The sequence below is a fragment of the Dipodomys ordii genome, unplaced genomic scaffold (assembly GCF_000151885.1).
Source record: "Dipodomys ordii isolate 6190 unplaced genomic scaffold, Dord_2.0 Scaffold75, whole genome shotgun sequence".
Lineage (NCBI taxonomy): Eukaryota > Metazoa > Chordata > Mammalia > Rodentia > Heteromyidae > Dipodomys > Dipodomys ordii.
The window spans coordinates 445,372-458,169 of NW_012267291.1; the positions used below are offsets into that span (position 1 = coordinate 445,372).

General features: G+C 36.1%; 1 protein-coding gene across 1 annotated transcript in view; it reads left to right on the forward strand.

Moving 5' to 3' along the window:
• Positions 1–5,864: 5,864 nt before the first annotated feature.
• Positions 5,865–12,798, forward strand: part of Sycp2 (synaptonemal complex protein 2) — a 52,696-nt gene continuing 45,762 nt past the window's right edge. Inside the window, exons 1-7 of the mRNA XM_013024285.1 lie at positions 5,865–5,888; positions 6,459–6,602; positions 7,857–7,985; positions 8,842–8,946; positions 9,230–9,254; positions 11,529–11,614; positions 12,640–12,725. Of these exons, the coding sequence (XP_012879739.1) occupies positions 5,865–5,888; positions 6,459–6,602; positions 7,857–7,985; positions 8,842–8,946; positions 9,230–9,254; positions 11,529–11,614; positions 12,640–12,725 (599 nt within the window). The remainder of the gene's footprint in view (positions 5,889–6,458; positions 6,603–7,856; positions 7,986–8,841; positions 8,947–9,229; positions 9,255–11,528; positions 11,615–12,639; positions 12,726–12,798) is intronic.

The window sequence follows — 12,798 nt, forward strand, 5'->3', positions numbered from 1 at the left end:
CGGAGGGAGGGCTGCCGGGGGCTCTCAGAAGCCAGAGCAGGGAGGCGGCGTGACCACGGGGAGTGGCGGCTGGCGGCGGGGCCTGGGGTCCACGCAGGGGGCGCTGGTCCCCTCAGAGGGCTGAGGGTGGAGGCCGCGGCGGGCGGAGTGGGCCACACAGTCGGTGAGCTTGTGAGCACAGGCGCGGCCCCACGTAGGCAAGGCAGAGCCAGCTGGCCGGGTGAGGGTCGAGGCCCCAGGACCAACGGTTGCTGTGGAAGGTGACTGCCCCTCCCTTCCCCTTGACCCTTAGTGACCCCCACCCAAGCCCCGCCCCCTCCTGTAGCCACGCCCCCTCTCCATAGCCTGTCTCTCTACTGTGGCCCCGCCCTCTGCTCATACCCACGCCCACTCCACAGCTCATCCTTTCACCATGGCCCTGCCCTCCCATAGCCACGCCCACTCGCCACAAACCGTCCTTTCATATGGCCCCGCCCTCTTCCCAAAGCCACGCCCACTCCATAAACCATCCCCTTTTCCCATGGCCCCGCCCTCTCCCCTTATCCCGGCTCACTCTCCAGTCTATTTTCTATTGCTCCGCCCTCTCCCTGTGGCCCCGCCCAGTTTACATACGCCCTTTCCCTATAGCCTTCCTCAAGGCCTTCCTCTTTCCTAGCCCCTCCCTCTTCCCTAGGCTCTTTCCTCTCCTAGCTCCACCCTCTCCCCTAGTTCCTGCCCATCCTCTAGGCCCATTTCTTTCATAGCACCCTAGTCCCCTCCCTTCCCCTAGACCCTACTCTAGGCCCTCTCTTTTCCTAGCTCCTCCCTCTTCCCTTGTCACTCCTCTGTATGCCCTTCTAAACCCTCCCACCTGCTGCCTTTGTCTTGGGTGGGTGCTGCGTGCCTAGGCCCCAAGGATGAGTTTGTGCCTCCCAGGTCACCAAAGGTGGCCAGCCCCTCCTCCCTCCTAGTGGATTTATAAAGAACTCTTCCAATTTTACTTAACGTTCACAAAAGATTGGCTGGAAATTGGATACGATAATAGGAGATCACATGGAAAGCTACTTACTATCATTAGTTATTAAGGAAATAAAATTTAAAGCCACAAGAGACCACTGCATAGCTTATAGTTAGAAATGCTGATTATACCATGTACCGTCTATTATATTTTAGTCACAAATATACAAGCCAAGTAAACTCCCTTGCCCATTCCCAACCCCAAGATTGTTTTTTTAAAGTGGGTCTTTTAAAAAGTTGATTGTCTAGTAAGAATTATCTATCTAGTCTAAGATAGTACTTCTAAGCTATAAAATGTGCAAGTATCATTTACTTTCTGGATTGGACAAAAGTTCTAATTATCTAACTTATTTTCTTTATGGTAGGTGCTTTTTTATTATATGTTTAATAAATACTTATTGTGAGATCATAATGTTATTCTAGTACATTATTTTCTGGAAGACTGATTTACCTTTCACATTTGAATTTTTAATCCACCTAGTTATGACATAGGAATGTGATATGAGGTAGTTGATGTGTGATAGTAAAGTTTTATTACTACTTTGTGTTATACCTTTGTTGTATGTCACTTGTCATATATATCTGGATTCTCCAATTGGTTCCATCATTTTTAGCTATATCACATTGGCTTTTGTGGTAAATCTAATATTAATATATATTTGCCAGTTTTCTTTTGGTTAATGTTTATGTGGGATATGTTTTTCTGGCCTTTTACTTAGTACTTTCGTATTGAAGGTAAATCTCTTCAAGGTGTTATTTTTGATAGTATGTGGATTCATAGATGGAAATAGAAAGTGTGTACTTTTTAATTGTTGAAACTATCAGACAACCTGATTTTTTTGTAATCACACTCCCTGCCCTCTTCCTCTTTTCAACACAATGTCAACAGGTTTCATGCAACTCATCTATCTATCTCCCTGCCCTGAGCCTCCTTATCCTCATTATCTCACTGCGCCCACCGGTATCCCCCTTGACAGTTTCTCTCCCCACACCCATCCCCTCACTGCTCAACAGCTTTCTTTGGGATTGTTATGCTGTTTGTATATATATATATATATGTGTGTGTGTGTGTGTGTGTGTGTGTGTGTGTGTGTATATATTTGCACTATATCTTTTTTTCTCTTTCACATTCCCCTTTTCCATACTCTCCTTCAGATATATTTTTAGTCTTTTGAGGAAACTACTGGTTTCCATAGTGATTTTACATTTGTTTGTTGTTTCTCTTGGCTGCCATTCTGACTGGAGTGAGATGGAATCTTAGTATCATTTTGATTTGTATTTCATGTTGTAGGATATTGAATGTTTCTTCACATATTAGTCATTTATTTCTTCTTATGAGAACTGTCCAGTTTGATTGCCTATTTATGAATGGGATTATTCTTATTTAATATTTTGAGTTATTTGTATGTTCTGGATATTGTGTGTGTGTGTGTGTGTGTGTGTGGTGTTTTCCCCCCTGGGTAGGCCTGTGTGTGTGTGTGTGTGTGTGTGTGTGTGGTGTGTGTGTGTGTGTGGTGTTTTCCCCCCTGGGTAGGCCTGAGAATTAAATTGACAAGACAGATTGACATGAGAAAAAACATACAGAAGTATTTAATGTAAATTTTAGCTGACTCAGGAGCCCTCATAAGAAAACATAAGCTCAAAGAAACAATTAGAATCATACTGAGATTGGACTAAGACTAGAAAACTGTGAAATTCCATAATGAAGAGAGGGCGTGGACCTAAGTAGCTAACGGTTAAAGAAGAGAGTAGGTAGATAATGATTGGCTTAACAAGGCTTGTTTACATAGTTTTCTTACCTTCACCTTTCAGTCCTTGAAGACAAGAATGTTATTTTCCTTTTGGGATAGATTTTTCCTTTGGGGAAAGATAAAGAGCATCTTTAACATGGGAAATTCAATGATAGGGCTGGGAAGGTGGCTCAGTGGTAGAGCGCTTGTCTTGCATGCATGAGGCCCTGGGATCGATTCCTCAGTACCACATAAGCAGAAAAAAAAAGCTGAAAGTGGCGCTGTTGCTCAAGTGGTAGAGTGCTAGCCTTGAGCGGAAGAGCTAAGGCCCAACGACTGACCCCCCCCCCAAAAAAAAAGAAATAGAATGAAAGAGTGACTTTGTACATTTTTAAAAGTTTCTTTAATTCCAAATAGCCACTATGCCCATTTTAAAGTGACATTAACTTTCTACAATATTTAGTATATGGTAGTTCCATATAGTAACTGATGTTTAACTTCCAGTCTGCCACCTTGCTTTGTGCTTTCTTTGTTCTGGGTTGGGAACTTGTTCTCCTAGTCTTAAGGACTTAATAAACGTATTACCTTGCATTTAGTAGTTGCACAGTTTTTAACTACTCATTTACTGATTACCTCAGAAATGGTACATTTCCCCCCACCCTTTTTTGTTGTTGTTGGTTGTGGGGCTTGAACCTCTGGGCTTGGGTGCTGTCCCTCAGCTCTTCAGCTCAAGATGAGCACGCTTCTGCTTGAGCCACAGCACCACTTCCAGTTTTCTAGTGGTTTATTGGAGTAAGAGTCTCATGGACTTTCCTTCCCTGGCTGGCTTTGAACCATGATCCTCAGATCTCATCCTCCTGAGTAGCTAGGATTACAGGCTTGAGCCACCGGCGCCTGGCTTTCCCCTTATTATTGTCTGATAGACAGCCATCAAACTTGGAATGCTTTAACATACTTTACCGCCACCACGTCTCATATGCTATTCCCCTGTATTGCAAGTCTATTGCAATACATTGTTAACATTATAAAATATTATTTTGTGTACTAACATATATGTAGGCTTTTGTTACTCTGTGTGTGTGTGTGTGTGTGTGTGTGTGTGTGTGTGTACACATGCCAGTCTTGGGACTTGAACTCAGGGTCTACATGCTGTCCCTGAGCATTTTTGCTCAACGCTAGCACTCTACCAGTTTAGCCACAGCTCCACTTTGGCTTTTGGGGCACTTTATTGGAGATAAGACCCTCATGGACCTTCCTGCCCAGGCTGGTTTCTCAGTCCCTGAATAGCCAGGACTACAGACATGAGCCTCTGGTGCCAACTACTCTATCCCTTCCTACACAGTCTTCCATAGAGGACCATTTTCCTTCTGGCAAGGCATTTATTTTATTTAGAGGCTATTGGTGACATATTCTAAACATTGAACATTTGTCTTATCTTTTTCTCTCAAAATATATTTTTCTCTAATTTTGAAAAATATTTTTTGCAGGCCATAGGGTTCTAATGTGCACAGATTTTTTGATAAACACTTCAAAGAAAATGTCATTCCAATTTTATGGTTTTCATTGTTTTCAGTTGGTCACCTGTCAGTCTTACTGATGCTGTTTAAAAGTAATCTCTCATTTTTATACTCTAGGTTTTTTTAAATTTCAGCAATTTTGCATGGTGTGCCTGGACTTGGTTTTCTTTTCTTTTTCCTCCCTCCCCCCTCTTCTCTTTTGCAGGGATTTGTAGAGCTTTTTGAATCTTTAGGTTTATGGATTTTGTTGAGTCAAGGAAATTCAGTCATAATCTCTTAAGATATTGCTTCTGCCCTATTCTGTATCTCCTTTCTTGGGATTCAGTCACACATACAGAAGGCTTAATAATATATATATATTTTTATGTTCTTGTACCCCCCTTGATACCTATATATTTTGTATCTTTTTGCTTCATGCTGAATATTTCTTCTGATACGGTGTTTCATCCATTTTCACTTTATCCATGTCTTAATTTGCTATTAAACCTATATATCAGTTCTAAATAATTATTGACTATTCTCACTTTTAAAACTATTTGGTTCCTTTTGAAATTTTCTGGGCTTTTTCTATCCCTCAATCCAATTCCCAGTTCTCTGCCAAAATTCTTAGTCCTGTTTTGTAATCTTTATGTACATAGCAATAAATGAATTAAAGTGTCTCTTCTCATAATTACCATCTGCTTGTGCTGTGGGTCTAAGCAATTGCTCAACCACCAGGCCACATATAGCCTATAGGTTTTAAAATATGTACACATTTTCCCTTGTCAAAGGGGAAAAGTTTGTTCTCAGCTTGATTTTGGGCAGTCAGCCCAGAAACTTGAGGCTTATTCTTCCTGAATATTCTGCTGCACATGCAAAATGTCTTTAGGTTGTCCTTACCTCATTTTAATATTTCTGTTTTCTGACTGATCCAGTTCTTTGTTAATGTATTTGTATATTCTTCTCTCCTTCAGTATTTTATTAATAGTAAAAATTTTATTCAGAAATTAACTCAAATGTTACTTTGGTCTTGTTCACCAAACTGAAACACATTGTAGCAGGCAGGTATCATTGTTGAGGGAAGTCTTAAGTTTATATTCTTTCACTAGTGAACTTTGTGACCAATTGGCAAGGCTTTTTGACATAAATTTCAAAATCTGTAAAAGTTGAGGCTTGAGTAAATGATCTCTGTTTTCAACTAGAAATATATTTGACTAGCTATCTAATTTGATTAAAAGGCATAAAAAATATCCAGTGAAGAATTTAAAGAGATAGTATTTATCCCATTTGGTAATAAAAAGCAGTGTTTATTTGTAGTATGTGAAGCTTTTAAAACTGAGTAGGGGCTGGGAAGGTGGCTCAGTGGTAGAGCCTTGCATGCCTGAGGCCCTGGGTTCGATTCCTCAGCAGCACATAAGCAAAAAGAAAAAAGCCGGAAGTGGCACTGTGGCTCAAGTGGTAGAGCACTAGCTTTGAGCTGAAGAGCTGAGGGGACAGCGCTCAGGCCCAGAGGTCAGGCCCCATGACTGGACCCCCCCAAAAAAAACAAAAACCAAAAAACTGAGTAGAACTGATTTTAAGACACATATTTTTTTCTTTTATAGATGTTTCTTGTCTCCTGCTGTTTTTAAATGAAGTCAAAATGCCAATCAGACCAGATCTTCAAGTATGTAATCCTAGATCCAAAACAAGTATTTTAATTGCTAAAATTACTTTGTGTTTATAAGTATTCATTTCTTTATTTCTAACAATGAAAAAGCTTATGTTTTATGAAGTCATCCAGAGGATCATAATTTAAATAACAATACCCTTTCATCTATTCAATAGACAAGTTTTCAGAAGTCATATTAAGAATATAAAGTACTTAAGGTACTAATTTGTTATATATACCTTTTTACATGGAAAAGATCTATGCATGGTTTAAAGTTTTATTCCTGAATTTTGATAGAACATTTTAAAATTGTACGATATTTTATTAAGTAAAGAGTAAGTTTTAATGTATCTTTTCTTTGTGAATACAATTTACCATCAAGTCTGTGTAGTGATCAGACTGTAGTCTGAAAATTATTACTTTAATATCAGGAACAGTAAATTTTGTAAAGCTTATAAATATATGTAAGAATAAGGTTTAGCTATTAGTTGGTATAACTTTTAAAAGCTGTATTTGTCTATCTGCATATATGGCTGCAATTCTGGTTTTGATTCAATATATGTGCTATTAACTATGCTTTTGTAGCAGTTGGAAAAATACATTGATGATGCTTTGAGAAAAAACAATTTCAAATCTTTGAAAACGCTTTTACAAATTGATGTTTGTGAAGATGTGAAGATTAAGTGCACTAAACAGTTTTTCCACAAGTTGGATGACCTTATATGCAGGGTAAGAACTCATTTTTGCTAAACAGTTCTTAAAATTATTATGTAGGATTTTATTTCCTAGGAAAAAGTAAGAAGTATTCTACCAGAAAAAAAATGGACTAGAAGGGCTGGATGAGCTTGCTTATAATTAAACATGCTTCAGAAATTGCTTATTTTTGAGAAATCTAAACACAGTGAATTCTTTTCTAAAGAAAATACATTTTTATTTACAAAGGGCTAACACTGTAAAGTATTATATAAACTGGGGAAAATTATATACTGTTTTGATTCAAAACAACTTGATCCTTTTTTTTTTTTGGCGGTTGTGGGGCCTGAACTCTGGGCTTGGGCGCTGTCCCTGAGCTCTTAAGCTCAAGGCTAATGCTCTATCATTTGAGCCACAGTGCCACTTCTGGCTTTTTCTGCTTAATATGGTGCTGAGGAATTGAACCCAGGGCCTCATGCATGCAAGGCAAGCACTCTACAACTAGGCCACCTTCCTAGCCTCTTGATCCTTTTATTTAGTTTATGATAGTTGCACAGGGATGATTACATTATCAAAATTTCCACATGTTTACAATATATCCAATCTTACTTCCTCTGTTACTCTCCCTATATCAGTATATTCTTGATGTGACAGTACTTTAAAAAGCAAGTTTTTGGATTTGATTAGCAAACCTGAAGCATTTTCATGCTTGAAAAAAGGTGATTACTTACAAGACTCCCCAGTATCATAAAGACTGAATAATAATTCACTGGATTTGTTAGCTAAATACAAGTATTTAGAATGAAAGGGGGCTGATATGCTCAACTTTCTTTAATTTATGTAGATCTCAGATGTTGTCCTCACTGTCATTGATTAGCTGGGCGATTTGGGGCAGATTCCTTCAGAGTGGCACTCGATCCTTTCCAACATAGAAATGATGATAATTGCTGCCTTTCACGATTAGAATACATGTGGTGAGACCGATGACTAAGTCTGTCATCATAGCTACTCAGGAGACTGAGATCTAAGGACCCAGGTTTAAAGCCCTGCCTGGGCAAGAAAGTCCATGAGACTCTTTTATCCAATTAACCAACAGAAAACTGAAGTAGCACTGAAACTTAAGGGCTAGAGCACCAGCCTTGAGCAAAAGAGCTTCGGGACAATGCCCAAGCTCAGCATTCAGGACCCATGACCGACAAAGGAAAAAAGAAATATATGTAATGCTGCTGCATTGTCTGTTTTGTAGTATTTTTCTGTTTTCAAAAGCTTAAATGCATATTTTTATTTTAGGAACTTAATAAAAAGGATGTCGAAAATGTTTCAACCATTTTGGTGTCAGTTGGAAGATGTAGCAAAAATATCAGTATATTGGGACAAGCTGGGCTTGTAACCATGATAAAACAAGGACTAGTTCAAAAGATAAGTACAGAATATAAATGATATTTGTGTGAGGGAAATATAATAAAAGTACATTTTTATTAAAATAACAAGTGATCTGCACTGTTGAGAAATAATCTAAGAACTTTATATGGAAATTAGAGAAGAAATACATTCATAACTTGTATAGCTAACAAGATATACAGATCACCAGGAAACCTCATATACAAACTCATTGGTAATCATATGAATTTAAGCTTGCCTTAATCACTATTTAGTTTGTTTTTTAATTTGTTTTTATATCATTTACTGTAAATAATGGATATTGTTTTTTTTAATTTTTCACTCAAAATGATCAAAATCTAAAACACTACCTGGGACCATAATATATACTCAAAAATCTAAATGATTTATTAAGGTAAAATAATACTATAACTTCTGATATCATTATTGTTTAACAATAAAATTTCATGATAATTTAGTTTTACCATTATAATGTATCTGCACTAAGAATTTAAAGATAGAAAGAAGGATCTTCTAACTGGAACTAAAATAGTTAACAGGGGAGAGAGAGACAGAGAGACAGAGATAGAGACAAGAGAGGGAAAGGGGGAGAGAGAGGGAGAAGGAGAAGAAGAAGGAAACAGGGGGAGGAAGAATTTTAAACCCAACATGGTTGTTCATACCTGTAATCTCAGTATAGGAGGCTGAGGCAGGAGGATTGGGAGATGAGTCCCTGTCTCCTAAAACTGAAAATGAAAAATGTTATCTTCTGATAAAATGCTAGGATTTTTATTTTTAGTGTTTCTTCCTGGGCTTGCTATTTACATAAATACAGTTCATATTTTAATTATTAAAATGGAATTCACAGCAAATAAAATGTACATTTATTTTTTACATGGTTACCTGGTTTGAAAAATCTGAAGAGATTATTTTGAGTCGAGGAAATTCAAAAGATGAAGATGTTTTAAATTTGACAGAAGACTTCTTTGAGCTTTTGATGGTAAATATCACATTGAGGAACTGATGATATTTTATGTTTATTTCAGAAACCTTGTGCATTTCTATTCCTTGGCCCTAGGAATCACTAACAGATGGGTTAGTGACTTGATGGATTAATCTATCCAGATTCTCTAATATATTTAAATTGTTTAGTGTTAAATAGCTCATTAATAAGTACAAGTTAAATAATTACATTATGAATTAAAATACTATATCAGTTTAATACTATTTGTGATGGCTTATAATATAAATATCTTATTAATTAAATATTATTCATTTTTCAGGCCATCTATGACATCAGTGATGAAGGTAAAATAAATGTTTTCTTTCTGTTGAAACAAAAATTTGCTGTTTTAGTACAGTTTTGTAATTCCCATATTATTGTCCTAATATTAGGATCTGATTAGCAAATTCAATCAACATTTTCTGCAAAGGTCAAGACACTAAAATTAATTTTGTTGGCTAAGATAAATGCACATATTATGTGGGTAGTTAACAACAACAAATTTCTAAAATGTTTTATTGATGCAGATAAGAATATATATACAGGGGCTGGGAAGGTGGCTCAGTGATAGAGCACTTGCCTTGTATGCCTGAGGCCTTGGGTTCGATTCCTCAGCACCACATAAGCAAAAAGAAAAAAAGCCAGAAGTGGCACTGTGGCTCAAGTGATAGAGTGCTAGCCTTGAGCTGAAGAGCTGAGGGACAGCGCCCAGACCCAGAGTTCAGGCCCCATGACTGGACCCCCCTAAAAAAATAAAAAAAGAATATATATACATAAATTTTCATTTGTGGATCTACTCATGTAGAAGATGTTTTTTTATGAAGAGATAACATTGTATTTAATCAAAGTTTAAAGCTAGAGTTTCCTGTTTTTAAAGTTCATGACAAATATTCATTTATTAATGTTCATGAAATTTATGCGTGTCAAATTAGAAAACATCTCTTCATATAGATAGTGCCCAGTACTCCTATGAGTTTATGAACACCGTCTCTTCATACAGATAATGCCTAGTAATCATATGAGTTTATGAACACAGTCTCTTCATACAATGTCCAGTACTCATATGAGTTTATGAACAAGATTTTAATTGAGCACCCTCATTCATTCAAAGCCATTTATTGAATTCAGTTATGTTGTTTTAAAAATATTTGTTCTTTAGAATGTCGAAGTCTATGTGAAATCCAAGATATGAAAACTTTCTTTGCACTAACATCAAGATCAAAAAGTACCTCTGGACTTGAAATTGGAGCTTGGGAAATATAGTTTCTTAGGAAGTTGTGTGGGAACTGAAATCTGCTGCTTGTTTTAACTTTTGACAGTCTAGGAAGTGTATGAAGTACTATAGAATTATTACTTGCTATTTAGTAACACTAATCATTAAAATGGCTATTGCAATGCAAATTCAGTAAATATACAATATTTTGTCTTATAATTTGGGACTTAACTCAGTAAGCAACATTCTCAACTCTGCAGATAATTACCCTAGGTGTTAAAGACAGTTTTGGAAAGCTAATTACTGTAATGATTGTAGACAGATCTTGTTCAGAAAAATTTAATTATTGGCCCTAAGTATGAAAGAGTCACAAAGAAATTGTTATTGACAAGCCACTAGATTCCTGAGTGGTAGAGAAAGTAGGATGTTCAGCTTCTATTTCTGAATTTATATAACTGACAATAGTTATGTTCAAGAGGATGAATGAAGCTTACCTTTGTCACTATTCATTAATAAAACACAATGCATTCAAATGTTTTCCCATGTAGCATCAGCTGATGATTAATACAAACATATAAAAATAGGCAGTGAGTTGGATTTAATTCATATTTCATTTTGTCAATACTTGATCTAATGGAACAAAATTTTCAGTGGTAAATTGAGAATACAGAGCATATTGTAATTCACCTTTCATATTTGCCTAGCAAATGTCTTCTGCAAAGCAATCAGATCTGTGTTGGTTGAGGAAGATTTTTTCCAGGATTGGGAATTGAGGTGGTGAACTATTCATGAATAAAGCTATAAATTATATACTGTAGACCAAAAAGGTTAAACAAACATAACTCAAATTATACTTAATGCTACTTTCTCAATTTTTGGTTATTTTTTTTTTCAGTTGACATAGCAATCTAGTAAAAGTGCTTAAGATTTTAGGAGAGAAAAAGGTCCTAAAAACATCAACAATTCAGTTATCAATCTGACTTTTTAAAGTAAATCAGTGTATATTTTCATCTGAGTACAGTTTTTCTTTCAACATAGTCACTTGGGAAATTTGTACATTTTCACTTGAAATGTTTCTATTGTTTTACATTATTTCTAAAATTTGCATTATGAAATGGCATGTGACATTATCCTCTGAATACATTTTATATTGATAAAGTCTCATCTTTTGAAAATGGGCTAACTTGAAGATAGCGCATTATCACTTAGAACTGCATGAGAGCAAGATATGTTGATGGTCATTATAAGGGACTTTGGATACATGATTAAACATCAATTAGCCCAGTTTTCATAAATGTTTTCTATAAGAAAAGACTTCCTGACAAAAAGATTTAAAATTAACATCAATAATTGAACTTTTATTCAGGTAAAAAGCAAGTAGTGGAAAATTTTTTGACTCGAATTTGTGCCTTGGCTACCAACACAAGAGTGAATATTTCTATTCAGCAAGAGGTAAGCTTATTTGACTGTCTTTTTAAACTCAGAGATGAGAAGGTAAAGAAAATGTGATAGCAGTTCTTTGGGCTAAATTAAAAAATTACTTTGGGCTAAACTTTCTTGTAATTTTATTGCTGTTGTCTGAGAATTCAGTGCTTGACAATATAATTTCTAAATATTTAAAAATCTGATCAAGAATGTGTTTGTTTTGCAACTGGACAATTCAGTTTTTTAAAAAGAGGTAACAAAAATTCATGGCAAAGAGTGGTAGAGGGGTGAATATATGTATGAATATGTAGAAAGATCCTATGAAACCCCCTTATACAACTAATATCTACTAATAAAAATGGTTAAAAATTCATAGCCACATGGATTTTGTATGCATATGACTCATGTGAAAATAAATTATATTGTCCAGATACAAAGAAGTCTAAAGTATTAATATGCCAAAAGAACTTACTTCTTGTACATATATTTATATATGTATAACCACATAAACAAAAATTTAAATGTAGCAGTTTTTAGATTTCTTAGCTCTTAGAATAATTATAAAGTTATCATTTTGCAAAGAATATAAATGTCTTAAGGACAGGAGTCATATTCTTCTTTTTTGTTTTTTTGTTGGTATGGGGCTTGAACTCTGGGCCTGGGCACTGTTCCTCAGCTCTTCAGCTCAAGGATAGTACTCTACCACTTGAGCCACAGCTCCACTTCTGGTTTTCTGGTGGTTCATTGGAGATGAGTCTCATGGACTTTCTTCACAGGTTGGCTTTGAACCATGATCCCTCAGATCTCAGCCTCCTGAGTAGCTTGGTGTGAGCCACCGGCACCTGGCTTGCATGTTTTACTTTTAATTATCCATGGTTTATGTCTTTTTGTATTAGCTATTTTATATTTGATGTCTTTTCTTTCACACTACTCCATTCTGTGCATAAAATACAGTGATTAAGAAAAAAGTGAACTTTTAAGTTTATGATTCTATTTTAAATACTTAACATTTCAATGAAAATAAACTTAACTCATTATCTTTTGTTTTCTAGACATTTAAAAAAATAAATGCTATGCTTGACAAAATGCCACGAGATACCAGGAAAATACTTGCTACTCAAGAAATGTCAACTCTCATGTAATAATTTGCCAGATATTACTTTTATTAGTTGTTTAAGTCAAGAATTTAAAGAATGTTTTAGAAAGCAACA